This window comes from Mirounga angustirostris, unplaced genomic scaffold (assembly GCF_029215605.1).
Source record: "Mirounga angustirostris isolate CCGP_5_RB_7025 unplaced genomic scaffold, mMirAng1.0.hap1 SCAF_4, whole genome shotgun sequence".
NCBI lineage: Eukaryota > Metazoa > Chordata > Mammalia > Carnivora > Phocidae > Mirounga > Mirounga angustirostris.
Window position 1 is genome coordinate 90825910 of NW_026991712.1, and position 15266 is coordinate 90841175.

At 43.1% G+C, this 15266-nt stretch overlaps 1 protein-coding gene across 5 annotated transcripts in view; it reads left to right on the top strand.

Annotated features, from left to right (window-relative positions):
- Positions 1-15266, top strand: part of TBX15 (T-box transcription factor 15) — a 178240-nt gene that overhangs the window by 99221 nt on the left and 63753 nt on the right. For 2 of the 5 annotated variants that reach the window (XM_045896845.3, XM_045896846.3), the window contains one exon: positions 392-2881. The exons of 2 other annotated variants lie outside the window; for them this stretch is intronic. In XM_045896845.3, coding sequence (XP_045752801.1) covers positions 392-1176 — 785 coding nt within the window. In that variant the 3' untranslated portion in view covers positions 1177-2881. Of the gene's footprint in view, positions 1-391; positions 2882-15266 lie in introns of those variants that run through there. One more of the 5 variants, XR_010410756.1, reaches the window with a different exon arrangement.

Below are 15266 nucleotides of genomic sequence, written 5' to 3' on the forward strand. Positions count from 1 at the left end.
GCAAGTTGAGCTGGTGGATTTTAAATCTGATTATCAGAGGTCTTACTGGAAAGTGAATTTGATGGTGAGAAATGGCAAAGTGAATACTGGAGGGCTTATTTTTTCTTTTTAAACAGGACTCTGAAGACACACACAGAAACAAGAGTTTAGTGTTCTTTTGTGTCACCTCTTTGTCTTCTCTTTTGGTGTGTGTGTGTGTGTGTGTGTGTGTGCGCGCGCGTGCGCACAGGTAGAATCACTTAACATGAGTCTGCTGAGTTAAGAGAAGGCGATGGTTCTGTACAACTCAGCCCGTCTTGGACATTTGAGGGCACCTCCTGCCTGGCTTGCATCTGGCCTGCACAGACTTCTCTTAAAAGGTCTCTTTTGGTATTCACCTTTTATTTTTCAGGGGGCAGCACAGGCACTTCCCCGACCACCTCCAGCACTGGGACACCATCCCCTTCAGCTTCTTCTCACCTTCTATCTCCATCCTGTTCTCCTCCAACATTTCATCTGGCGCCCAACACTTTCAATGTGGGCTGTCGAGAGAGCCAGCTGTGCAATCTAAACCTCTCCGATTATCCACCCTGTGCCCGAAGCAACATGGCGGCCTTGCAGAGCTACCCAGGGCTGAGTGACAGTGGCTACAACAGGCTCCAGAGCGGCACTGCTTCAGCCACTCAGCCCTCGGAAGCCTTCCTGCCTCAGAGGACTCCACCCCTGATCTCAGGAATACCGACGCCTCCCTCGTTGCCTAGCAACAGCAAGATGGAAGCCTACGGTGGCCAGCTGGGGTCCTTCCCCACTTCCCAGTTCCAGTATGTCATGCAGGCAGGCAATGCGGCCTCCAGCTCCTCATCACCACATATGTTTGGGGGCAGCCACATGCAGCAGAGCTCCTACAACGCCTTCTCTCTCCACAACCCTTACAATCTCTATGGATACAATTTCCCCACTTCTCCCCGGCTAGCTGCAAGCCCAGAAAAACTGAGCGCCTCTCAAAGCACTTTACTCTGTTCTTCTCCTTCCAATGGGGCCTTTGGAGAGAGGCAGTACCTGCCCACGGGGATGGAGCACAGCATGCACATGATTAGCCCTTCGCCCAATAACCAGCAGGCGACTAACACCTGTGACGGTCGGCAGTATGGGGCGGTCCCAGGCTCCTCCTCCCAGATGTCCGTGCACATGGTTTAATGGCCGGTCCGAACACCACGGAGCCTACTGCCCTCCACCCACAGGGCCCCAGCGCCTCCATGGGCAGATCCTCCTTTTTGGGAGCCCAAGCCTTTGAGAAATGGGAACTGTGTATTTTTTTTTTTTTTTCTGGAGGAGGAAAGCACATACCCAAGAACAACAAAAGACATTTAAGCCACTGAAGGATACTTGTGGTAGAATCATCTCCGACTCAGTGGCCATTCTCCTGCCTTCCCAAACCTTAGTTTTATAAAGCATTGTCTACTCCAGAGTGGCCTTTGAAGAAACTGAATAATCATTTTATAATAATGTTAAGGGAGATGCTAGCATGTAGCAGCCATGAAAAGTTACCCCCCACACGAATACAGACCTACTTATACATGCATACCTACATACATACATACGTGCATGCATGCATACACACATATGTATTCACACACAAACTCTTACACACACCGACATACATGCACACTGACTTGGAAGTGGGTGAACTCTGTGGAGGGGGGCCCCGGTGGGGGCTTTCACCAAGAATGGGTCTATGTACAACACTAGATGGACTGGGCCAGCAGTGGCGGTCAACATTTCTCCCCTGCAGCCTACCCTGTTTCTGGAATGAACCGTGTATCCTGGAGCCCCTTCCGGTCCATGAAGGTAGACAAACATCAGCACTACAACCGGACTTGGCTTCCTGAGAACGATTGCTTTTGAACTTTGGCTCTCCTCACTCGGTGTGCTATCGCTGATGTTCCCGGGGGTGCCTGTGAAAAGGGAGTAAGAGCAGCCGAAGGAGAAAGGAAGAGAAGCAGTAATGAGCAAGAGAGAGGCGGAGAGCGAGACTGAGAAAGGAAGTGTGAGCAATGGTGAGAGTTGTAATGCACCGAGGAAATTGGTTTGTTTTGGTTCTCCACCCCCACCCCCCTACAGGTTCTAGAAAGAATCGTGGCATCACCGAGGAGGAAACCTCTCTGGGACACTGTGCAGAGTCAGGGCACTGGTGACAGGGACCCGGGCAAGGGATGCACTTCGATCCCACGGCTCTGACCACCGTGCTCCAGAAGAGGGGTGCCCTGTGTACGCAGTGCCGATTTCAGAGCATGCAGCCTGGCAGGGGAGGGGGACCAGAAGGAGTGTGAAGAAGGAAGGGTGTTTTAATCCCGACAGATGATACCAAGAGCAGAGGCGACAAATAGAGGCTTGGCCTTCCACATGCCAGACCCAGACACCTGACCTGGATCACCTGCCCCTTAGCCCCTGTGGCATGAGAAATCCGGGCACGTCCCAGGGAATTGCAGATGGGCCTTCTCCATCCTTCCACCTGCCCTTAGATCTCCATTTTTATCAAATAGTTTATTGCATTTTAAAGTTTTGGGTTTTTTCCTTCATCTCTCCTTTCCCCTTCAAGTCCTTTAATGTTAAGAAAACAAGTGAAGTTTGGTGCAAGCTAAACTTTTTAAGTGGTGTGGAAATGCAAATAATACCAAGTAAAATAATACAGATATTATTAAGATTTTTGGTTTTGAGGTGTTGTAGATAATGTATTTATGTGCCTAGTGGGGAATCCAATATTATGAATATTAAAAAAGGGGGCAATAAAAAGGGTATGTAAAATATGTATGAAGTAAAGGTGTATAAAAAATTTGCCCTTATGCACGGAACTCTAAGTGCCAAGCACAGAAAGCCGCTAAATAAAATCTTTGCAATTGTATTACAGCGTGTTTGTACGGAAAACGTAAATAGCAGTGTATGCATTTGCATTGTGCTCTACAATGAGCACAGCGCTCTGGTCTATGCTGCTTGGCATGATCTTTATGTAGACCTCGTGAAGGAGATTTCTCCATCCTCATTTTGATTAGTAATTGAGCTCCAGAGAGGTTGAGTGGATTCTCTGGGATCGAAGAGCTGGTCAGAGAGGGAACGAGGACTTGAAATCAGGTCTGACTCTAGTGGGATGTTCGCTTTCATGCTAGCTGCAGAATCCAGCGAGTCCAACAGCGATCCCCATCCCGGCCCCGTGCCCAGCGCCTTATACCATTCTTTATATGCGTATCTCATCTCAGCCCCCCACGATTCTGTGAGATGGGTGTTATTTTGATCGTTTCAGAGATCTGGAAACAAGCTTTAAAAAGAAGTAAGTACGTGATGCAGGCCCTCAGGTAGCAAGGGATTGAGCTGGCCATTTGAGCTCCGGGTCTGTGCAGTTACATCGGCTCCCGTTGCCGGAGCGCCCACAGTCCCCGCAGTCCCGTGAGGCACTCGGACAATCAGGAAGAAGTTATATCCTAAGGGATTGAGGTGAGCACACCTCTGAGGCTGTTTGATCAGACATTTATACCCTCCCCTTTAAATGCGCCTCCACAGCCCCGGAGGAGTGATTTTGAATTGCCGTGTACCAAATGACAACTTAGACGAATAAAGTGCCTCAGGCTGTTCCACTTAGAAGCACTTTCTCATATTCTTTCTTGTTTCCTCCCATATTTGCTCATTTGAGCCTCACAGTAACCACTGAGGGATGGACAGGGTAGGAAGTATTGGTTTGCAAATGGGAGAGGAGGACTCTAAAGGCTGTGACCTGCCTGTACTTCAGAGTGGCTGGGAAGAAGCAGAGCCAGAACTTGAAATCTCCCGCTCGACCTCTATCCTGGACTGTTTCCCGGTAGGCAGTGACACTGGGAGCCCGCTGACTCACTTCACGTGGGCTTGATTTGGGGGGTCAGGTTGTCCACTACCACACTCATTCACTGGAAATGGAGCTTGGTTTGGAGGAGCAAAGACTTTAATCATTGCATTGATTTTATAGATAACTTCAAAGACTGAAATGCTGCTAATTCCATCAGCTATCACATGGTTGCTGAAATAGCTGGGACGACAGCTGATGAGAATCTCCATGGACTGTAGGTGTGACATGTCTCAAGACTTAAAAAGGCACTATTTATGTGGAAATCTTGCAGTCAACCTTTGGCTTCATAACGGCAGACTGAAAACAACTACATATAAAGCTTATAGTTATTTCTTTCTGATTCAGCCGCATACCAAATATTATGCACTGGCCTGATAGTGTTTGAGGTTTTAGGTAACAGATAATCATCATATGCCAGGGAGCAAACTTTACATAGAAATTTCCATATTTTCACTTAACAGGATAAGAATTTCAATAATCATTCATGAGTGGTAAGTACAGAAAATTTCTGTTATTTGGGTTAATTAGAGCAGTCCAAGTCAATTACATCTCAATTATGGCATGTGTCTTTATCTATAAATGAGAAAGGAATAAAAATATTTATTTTAACAAACTGGATAAAAAATTTTCAAGAATACGCTCTACCTAATTTTCTTTAATGGAATGGTGAAAATTCTTCATAATTGGCACACTGACTACATACAAAGAGCTATGAGAAAGCTATTCTGCCCTTACTCATGTTCTTGGAGGAAAGTCTATCTTATTCCTCTTTGCATCCTTGGAAAGTTTGTGGCCTAGTACAGAATCTCAATACATAGTCATTCTTACTGCTGAATTTGTCGACCAAGCCCATTTTCCAAGGATAGCGCAAAATGGTTGCATGGCTGAATTATCATTCACTCCAAATTCATGGGCCCAAATGAACAAAGATTATCCTTCATATGGTATTCCGTGGCAGATTCATGTAAATTTAATTTACATACTAGCTTGCCAGGATCCCCTAATACATAATGGAGGGTTAAAAAAAAATGCGTGTGATAGTTTCTCTCTTGAAAGGTTTACTTTTCAGGCAGTCATGCACCTGTGGGGCTAATGACATAAAAGACTGAAAATTCAGAGGAGATGCTCAGTGTAAGAAGGTGAGGTTGGAACTGTTTTCACTGGGGGGTAGAACTTGATTTAGTTTGAATGATGCTCAGAATTTTTATAGAAGGAATGGTGGGTTAAGAATGAAATAACAACTTAAAAGTCAATCAATAAATAAGTTTTTGAGGAAAATGATAGCATCTCAATTCACGCGTAGTCATTTAATAAAACAAGAGTTCGGGACCTTCTTGTAGCCTATAGACTAATATCCTTTTCTATGAAATAGTTTATCATTAGTGAGTGTTCAGAGGGTAGAGATGGAAGGGCAGAGCTTCTTGGCTGATGCCAAATGTTTGATTCATTGCTCAGTACTTGGAGGATTTCAGAGAAGCTCTGCTGTATGAATTTGCATGCAATAAACTGAAGGAGAGTTGTCCTCCTAAGGAAACCCAGCCACAAAGATAAATTTTCACAAAGCGATGGTGTTTATGGTTGTCGGTCAGAGATCTGGTTTCCAGAGAGGGCCATACCTGTGACCGGCTTCATTCATTCATCTCGTTCAATATCAATAAATGTGTTTCTCATGCCTACTCTGGGTCAAGCACTGCCCTTGGCATGAGGACATAGAGGTGAACAATTAGACACGTTCCTGTCTCTGAGGAGTTCATGGTCTGGTGAGAGACTGCTACAGGATACCCTAGCAAACAAATGAATAATGTAACTTCAGATTGCAAGAATCATCTCGAGGGAATTGCGAGTAATAGAATGATAGAGAGTGATTGGAGAATGAGAATGAGAACTCATTTCAGTAGGGTTTTCTAAGAGGGCTGCTCTAAGGAGATGACACTTGAGCAAGGACACATGCGGACATCATCTCAGAATTTGCTTACTCCAACTTACACGGAGGGCAGCCATATCCTCACCGGAGGATGTGCTCTGTTGGTCTTGCATCAGCTGGGGCCAGGTATTTTTGTTCTTCCAAGGGCTTTGTAGCATTGATCCTTATTTGCTGAAACCTGGCTGCTGGCCTTCTGGGACTGGGGCCATTTAGAGACTCCTCAAATCTGAATCTGTCTTCTCTGTGGCCCCAATAAAGTCCTATTTTCATGACTTCCTTGGTCGAGGATGAGAGTCATCCATCCCTTCTATCTGACTTTGTTAAAAGGTTAACACTAAGGATCAAACAATTAATTAATAGCAATCAGATAAATTATGAACAACAATTAATTAAAAAAGTACTGAATATGTCTTGGTATTCTATAATTTTCTCAGAACTGTTCTATGTAATATGGAGATGTAGAAAATTTCCTACCATCAAGAAGATGTCAGCTTAAGGGCGCCTGGGTGACTCGGTTAAGTGTCTGCCTTCAGCTTGGGCCATGATCCCAGAGTCCTGGGATAGAGTCCTGCATTGGGCTCCCTGCTCAGCGGGGAGCCTGCTTCTCCCTCTCCCTCTGCCTGCCACTCTCCCTGCTTGTGCTCTCCCTCTCTGTCAAATAAATAAATAAATAAAATCTTTAAAAAAAAAGAAGATTTCAGCTTGGTTGAGAAGTCAAGATATGTGCATATGAAACAGTGAACAGTAAAAAGTATTACATTTGTGGTAATGAGCATATATTCTGTAAAATGTTAGAAGGAAACATTTTTATTGAGTTTTTATTATATGTTACACATTATGCAAGTTCATCCTTTAATCCTTGCAACTACCCTACAGAATTTGTATTTTAATCCCTATTTTATAGATGGGGAAATAGAAACTCATAGAGATGAGCAACGTGCACAAAATCACAGAGCTTATAAGTAACAAAGACAGGGCTCCAGCCCAGGTCTTTCCACGATTATGTTTTTCTAAAAATGAGATTCAAAAGGACTATAATAGAGAAGTGTTCATGGAGGAGGTCGAATTTGAATTGTTTGAAGAACTCCTGGAAACCACATAAAATGAAGGGAGAGGCATCTGGGTGTGAGTGTGGGAAGCAGCGCAGTAAAGACAAATATTTTCTATATGGGGCAATGAGTTATGGCAGCGGGCAGTGGGGGGAGTATGTTCACGTTCTTAAGTCAAATCTCAAATCTCTTAAGTCAAATGTTCTCCCTCCTGCTCCTGGTACCATGACTCTGGATTTCATTTTCATACGTGAGATGTCCTAGCTCTGTGACTTGGGCAATTCAGGATTTCCTCCAGTGTCTCAGTGGGAGCCTTCATCCAGGCACGGGCCGGTGGGGGCTGGGAGGTGATGGAGGAGTTGACTCCATCCCCCCAAACCCACCGGGGCCCCTAGGCACGGACTCACTGCCACAGTCCCTGAGTCAGGCTCTGCACAGAGCCCCTTGCTTCTCCAGCTCAGGCGTGCAGTGCCACGTGGGACTGTGAAAGGGGATCTTGCTGTTTAAGGCCGAGAAAACATTCATCATGTTTTCCTTCTTAGCTCATTTTACTGCTCATAGCACTCCTCTTTTATGGGCCAGCCTAACGGCATTTCCCACTTCAGATGCTTCCTACTCACACTTTCAGCTTTTATGAGACTTTACTGTGGGCCCTGCAGAGGCACAGAAAACCAAAGGTTTTGAATCCTTTTTGGCATTTTCACCCAGGGAAGCTGAAGCAGACAAAGGGGACTGCCGAGGACGGCCAGGTCAACCCTCCAGCAGTTCTCATTCTAGAAGTTTCTGGACTCCACAAGGAGGATTTGTGGAGTTTCCCCTTCCTGCCACACTGCACATCCTTCCTCCACCCATGGGCAGGGAAAGCCCCTCCTAAGTTGTCTCTGGATAATGTAAGAGAGAAACCTTCAAATAGTAACATGTTACTGTTAATTTCTCACTCACTTGCAATCCGACCTAGGCTTCCTGGTTAGGTGGCTGTCCTCCAAGCAGTGATCCCAGGCTCCTTTTAGGTTCTGCTATCTTCAACACATAACGTTTGGTACTTCTCCGTTCAGGTAGCAGATGGAGAAAGGTGGAAACTTGAACTTGGGAGATAAATCAGGCCTGGAACTGGTTACATGACTTCCTCCTGCTTTTGTAGTTTGAACTCCTATGGCCACACCTACCTGCAGGAGAAGCTGGGAAATATACAGTCTAGGTGAGTGCCCAGGAAGAGAAGGAGACAGATTGGGTAGGCATCAGGGAGTCCCTGCAAGCCCCACAACCAGTCTACACTTACTTTCTAAGATCTGTCTTTCCTGTAAACCCAGCTGGTAAAGGGAGGGCTAACTTCCAGTCCCAGCTTTTCGAATGTTTGGCAAAACTATCTGGAGCAGTTGAATTTACCCCACTAGAGGTCAGTTCCTCAGTAAGATGTATCTTTCAGTAGGAGTTCCTTCCCATTCTCCTAAAACATCTCGAGGATTTAACTACAAAACAAGAAGTGTTTATCAAGTGCTTGTTACATGCCAGCAATATTATTATGGCCATATCGTAGGTAAGAGAAAAATTACAAAGGCCAACAATCTTGCACAAGGTCACACTCAGGCAGTCCCATTCAGAGTTTGCACTATTCATTAATATAAGTTAGTTAATTAGAGCTGGTTTCTTGTTTTTATATATATTTCCTTGGGCAAAATGCTGAGAATGCTATTGATAAATCATTGTCCTTGAACCAAGAAAGCTTATAGTATAGAAGGAATCAGTTCTTAATTGGGTTTCATCCAGAAAGATCCCAAACATGACACTGTAGTGTTAAGTGCCTAACAATTAGTTTTTTTTAATTGTAATATAAGTGCCCAACGGTAAGCTTTTGATTGCTGTTTTTCAAAGACATCCATCTCCAAACATATTGCCCATTACACAACTAAATAAAGACCACCCTGCCCATGAAGTCCCCTGTTTTAGAAAAGCCCACTTGAGTGACCCTGCTCTCCTTTTCCAGTGCACTAATTACTGCTCTTATGTTTTAAATTCACCAATAAAGAGTGAACCCGAGAAACCTGAGGTGCCCCACCTGCAGCCCCAGCTAGGCAGAGCCCCAGGTCAGCTCCATGTCTCTCGTGACCTCATTGTGTGGCTCTGGGGATGGCATGTACTCTCCAGGACCTGTGAAAAAACCTTGTTTTTTCAAAGTTCCCTGATGGTTGTTTCTGAGGTGCACCTTGCAATCATAGTAAGAACCACAAGGGCTGGTCCAGCCACAAAATTGGCTCCAGTCAATCAGGGAGACGTCTGTGGGGGGTGGCCAAGAGGGGTAGGGGCTCAGGTGAGTGCTCCAGTCATTCCTAGCATTACTATCAATAGTCTGAGACCAACACAAAGTGAACATGGATATATAAGCCATCTCTCTAGAGTGTCAGGATCACATTCTACTCAGCTTGTAGTTTTGCAGGTCTTCATACCCCAAAGTAGGAGCATGGAATGCCTTGTCATGTAACGTTCTGTGGTATTCCCAGAGACCCAGTAAAATCTTCCCACATGGTTTCCAAACTAGGCTTCTGGAACTATTCTTTGTTTAACCCCGTGACAGCACCAGATTTTGGCCTCAGAAGGCTACTGGTGATGCTTCTCAGAAAGGACGCTCACAAAGTGAAGCACCCAGTACCACAAGCCAACAAGCATCTCATGTTCCTTCCCCAGTCAGCTTTCTTTGCAGAGGAGAACTAGTTTAGCAATCCCATTATCCAGAAATGATTCCCAGAAACACCTAGGCAAATGGTCACAGGTTCCATATCCATAATCAGAGTATGCTGGTGTGCAGAGGATTTAATGTTTCATCAATAAAGTCTTTTTCTTACATGTTGGTTTTGTTTCTTTGCCATATGGACTTACATACATCTTATTAAGCTCTCCACACCCTGCCCTAACTTGGGCTCATTCTCCCGAAACGTGACCAGGGAAAGGCTTCTTTAACCATTCAGAATTGGAGGAGATTGAAGCTGTAGTAAAATAATCAGGGCAAAAGCCAGAGGATTCAGAATTGGAAAGACTCATTCTTCTACTCAAAGCATCAGGATGTAAGACTCCTTGAGACTTAAACACTTAGTGACATCCTTTATTATGTAGCTGAACAGAGATATCCTCAAGCAAACTGAAGTTGTTGAGATTGGCAAAGATTCTCTCTGGGGCTCCCAGTCTGTATCTAAGACAGCAGCATGCTTTTGTGGTGGCAGTGTGGCTGGGAAGTTGATACAGAGGGTTAAGGGTCCATAAGTCACATCAGACATTTTGGTTTGACAATGTCTATGAAGATCAACAGAGCCTTTTGGGAAGATTTAAGGAAGATACTGTCAGAGATTATTGAACTATAGACCAAACTAAAGGACAATCCAGAGTGGCTGCTAAATTCCTTGTCTCTTATAAGGTGAAAGCATGGGGAAATTCAGCCATCTCCCTCAACATGGCCCTCCACAAGACCTGATAAATCATATTACCCTTTGAGTGTTAAACTAGTTTTTCTATAGTGACAACTTCAGTTGGATGTGTGTCCTTTTATTTGAATGTCAACACAAGCCATACTTAATGTATCATGACAAAGCAATACAACAAAAAGAGTTTCTGAAGTAGAATTAATTCATAGGCCTGGAAATAACCTTCACCCAAACTCATTCAATCAAACCTTCGACAATGGTTCATCAACATGAACAACTATTTTGTGCAGGACAGAGTGCTAGGTGTTTGTAACGTATAGATAAATAAGAGCTAGTCCATACAATTTAGGAGCTCACAGCCCAGTGTGGAGACAGACCATAAACAGAAACAATTGTTGTAGTGAGGAAATGCTATGATAGAGATAAACATGGATGCTACAGGGGCACAGAAGAGAAGCAGTTGGGTCAATCCAGAGTTTGAGGAAGACTTCTTGGAGATGACAATGGATGGTTAAAAGGAAGACTGCTTAGCACATAGGATAAGTGGAGGACTGATGATTGTAATCAGGGTGGCCTATAGTAATGTTCTAAGGAAATGCAGGTGCCCAGTGCTGCATGATACAGTATACATGTGGGATTCTGGGAAATTTCATATCAGAGGAAATGGCTCTGGAATGGTAGAAAATGACAACACATGGTCTAAGATTTGGAGTCCAAGGGAGTAGGCACCACTGGATATGTAGAAGCTCAGTTTGATGAAAAGCACTGGGTAGCTCAAAGAGCTACAAGAGGCAGTGTCATGGAGAAAAAGTAGGGCATACATCCTCTAACCATATCCTTTTTATCCATAATTATCCCAGAAAAAATTGTAGGAACCAAAGCAGAACTTCAACCCTTCTTGCATATCTGGAGAGCAATACCACGTCATCTTCACACCACAAACCTGATGACGTGAACGTGTGCAGACACTTAACCCACCATAGAAAAGCCAAGCACAGAATAAAAAGGTCACTTGTGGGAAGGTGTGAGATGTGTGGGGAAAGCCAAATCATAGAAGAGTTACCCATGTGAGGGCCAAGTCAAGCAAGATTCAACAGGGGCCGTCTTGCCTGTTCAGGCATTTCATAAGCCCACAGTCAAGAGTGCTAGCACGACCCAGAGATCCAAAATTATGAGTTATTTAACTTGGCCTCTAACATGACTAGCTCTTTTGTGACTTGGCTGTTCTTGGGGATGTCACACCTTGATTCTGTCGCACTTTACTGAAGAATATTTTTTTAGGTGCATTTTATACTTTCAATGACATAGTCCTTTCTTTTTAGGGAAATAATTAAAGAAGAACCAGCAGTAGGGGATTTATTCATTCCAGCTCATTATCTCAGAAAATGCTGCTTTGCAAAGAGTTGTACTGTAGGAGCATGAGCTTTAATGGGGTCGCTGGTGCACACAAAACCATCCTTTTTCTCCCACTGCATTACGCAGTAGATCTGATCAGAACTAGGAGACATTAAGGAGGACATGGGAGGGTGGTAGAGTAACACTTAGACTTAAGTGAGGTGCATCAATTTTTGTTTTCAGCTCTCTCCAGTGGCCACCTCAAGAAACTCAGAGGATGGGATTTATAGGATTTTTAAGCCTGAGACCTTTCATCGGCTCCAAGGGAGTACAGATTTCACAGACTGTCCAAGCACAGAATGGAGTGCTGCTGTGATTAGAGGAGAGCAGGAAGCTGGCCTGAAGACAAGATCCAGAAATCTGGAACATTGAGAAATGAGCAGAGACTCTTGTAGAGCCTGGAGGCAGTGACTCTCCAGGAGTCTAGTCTTCTAACTCACTTTTATAGGTCAGGAGATGACAGAATGAAATGCACTCTTATTTGATTTTCATTGACTCCCCCCCGGAAGCAGAGATTTTATTAGTGTGTTTTGCTTCTAAAGAAGCTACAGTCTTTGGGCCATATCCAGTAGTTTCTTTTCTTTTCTTTTCTTTTTTTTCCTGCTACATGGAAGGCAGCACACAGGGAACATGTCCTAGGCATATTTTTAAAAGTCCTTGATTTGAGCCTTTGGTTTTATCATTTAGTAGCTGTAAAATGGAGATCATAATCTATGTCCTAGGTTGTTAAGAGATAATATACTCAAACACCCTACTCTCAGTGAGGGCTATCTAACAGGCACTTGGTATATGCTAGTTGTGCTGGTGTTTGTCCATCTGTCTTCCTGATAGAAAATAACAGCATAGCAAAAATTGTCTCAAGAAAGACATGATTAGAGGAGAATGACTGCTTGCTCCATCAAGGCTGATTTGGGGAACTTTGAACCAACGTCAGACTTCAATTGGTGGGAGCACCTACCTCATCAACTGGGACAGCTAGGAGTGCTAGTTTGATGTGTCACTGGGTCATTCATGAGGATGAGCACAGTGTGAATGTGCTGAAAAGACCATAGATTCAAGTCCTAGTCCTGCCACTGGTCAACTACATGACAGTTTTCAGGCCTTTCTGTGCCTCAGTTTCCTGTCTTAAAAATAGAGTTGTGACAAGAGGTGGTTTTTAGGGTCTCTTCCATCTCTGATGCTCCTTGAAACATATCTGGGTCTTGTCTATGATTTTTGGTCAATCTTTGCAGTAGATTCTGTTTAAAGAAGTAGGTGAAAAGCAAGATCAGCAATAAGCTGACAGATTTCACTTGTGTAGAAAGTCAGACTTGAGAACTCGGGTATCTCCTCTTCACCAAGCACTTCTAAATGCTTCTTGATGAATTTTTACTGAAATATCTTTTCTTCTTTACAAAGAAGACATTTACCTTTAAGTGTTTAGTAGTGAAGATCCCTGGGTTTAGAGCCAGAACCCATTTCCCTCCCTTGCTGGCACTGAGCTTCCCTGAACCTCAGTTTCTTTCCTTTATGAAATAGGAATAATGATGGCTCTTTTATGTATGAAATGGGAAGGACTCAATTACTTGGGTTTGAGTAGTGTTTATATATATATATATATATATATATATATATATATATATATATATATATATATATATATAGATGATAGATAGATGATAGATATAATAGATAGGCTCTCCTAGTAAGTTATAATATTCAAGGATAGGAGGAGCTTTTCTTTTATATTCTTGATGGCACATAGCACAGTATTGGAGTCACATTAGGTGCTATATTAATTATGAATTGACTTCATGAGAATTAAATATATTCTTTACATAGTCACCTTTTTAACTTACAAAATTATTCTTGCTTGCTATAACAAAGTAAAATGCAACAGCATATTCAATAATTCATTTTTCCTGGCCTACTGTTGTTAATTGTTTGCTATGTATCTTTCTAAATTCTTTTCCTAAGACTCTTCAACCCACACACTCATATGTCCGCTCATACTAACACATACATTCACCTGGTTTTTATTTCCTTCTTTTCTTTTCTTCATCTGTTTTTAACACAATAGTGGTAAGACCATACATATTATTCTATAGACAGCTCTTTAAAACTAATTTATCCCATAACTGGCTGTATATTATTTCATTGGATGAAGGTACTGTAACTTATATCCAATTCTTTCCAGATAAACATTTAGTTTGCTTCTATTTTATTTATTTAATTATTTTGCCAACACAAAAAATGCCAAAATAAAAATTTTAAATATATATTTTGGCCACTTGTAGGCATTAAATCTTAGCTAATCCCAGTTCTAGCATTTACGGGTTGAATCTGCTGGAAAATTAGGTTGGATTCCAAAGATAGACCTGGCTCTTAGCGACTTATCAAGGCTTCTTCAACTCTCTCATAATCCTCAAATGAGTAAGGCTTACTCAACAGCTGTCACCAGCCCCAGTTTCCTCATATGGCTCATCTTCGGGCTTCAGCAGACCTGACCATGAACACACTGAGTGCTGGCTCCAATAACCTCCCCCTCTTTTGCACAGATGCTCAGGCCCAGGGCAGGGCTCTGTCACTAACCATACATAGACAATTTTAGCAACAGCTTGTCTGGCATCTGTTTCACCAGGTTCTTAATCTCAGCACCATTAGTAATTGACACCATAAATAAGATCACCGGTGAGTGCCTGGAATCTTGGGATGGGCCAGGAATTTGACCTGGAGATTCTGGGGGATATGACAAGAGCCTTCTTGTGGTAAATTAATATCTGTGGCAAAAAAAGGGTGACTCTAGCACATAGCTGAGTGGACACGCAGGTTTCCCATCCTGGAGGTACTCCATAAATAAGATAAAGTTTCCTGACCTATCTCTGGGATTATTTGTAGTCATGGTTTCAGCATGTGGTAGCTACAAGTTCTTTCTGTGACTAGGGGTGTGGGACTTCAGACTTCAGGCTTTAGGCCAGAGATTGCAAACTGCTGGTATTTTGTTCTTAAACATGTAAAATGCTAAATATTTAAAAAGTAATTTGCCAATATTTAAAAATCGGGAGATTTTACATAAAAGTCTAGATTTTTGCTATCTCTTGGGAAAAAAGCAAAGGAAGATTTGGTAACATTGAGGTAGGAAGTAGGTGGGTATGCAGTAGGTCCGCCCTCTTCAGAAGGGTCATAAGCAAGTTCTTTATCTGGTCTGCTATACTGGTTTTGAGTCTATAACTTCTGGCCTCTGGCTTGGATGTGATGACATTTACAGCTCAGAAATTCTGTTGCTACCTATTGCTAAGAAGAAGAGCTAACAACTCACACAGTATAAATTTAGTGGCAAATGTCAAAGCTCCCGACTCTCAAATATTTCTTTTTTCATTTACCTAGAGGGCAAAAATGCCAACATTAAAATTCACCTGTTGATAATTAACAACTAACATTTATCCTTACAGAACCATTATCCCCATCCTAGAGGTAAACAGGTCTGGAGAGGTTAAGTAAATGCCAAGGTAAAAGAGGTAGTAGGTGGTAAAGTCAGTATTTGAACCCAGGCAGTCAGTCTCCAGAAGTTGTGCTGGGAATCCCTATACCTCACTTCATCAGTCCCTTCAAAAGATGAAAATACCTCCAGTTAAAGGGAGATTTGGAGTGCT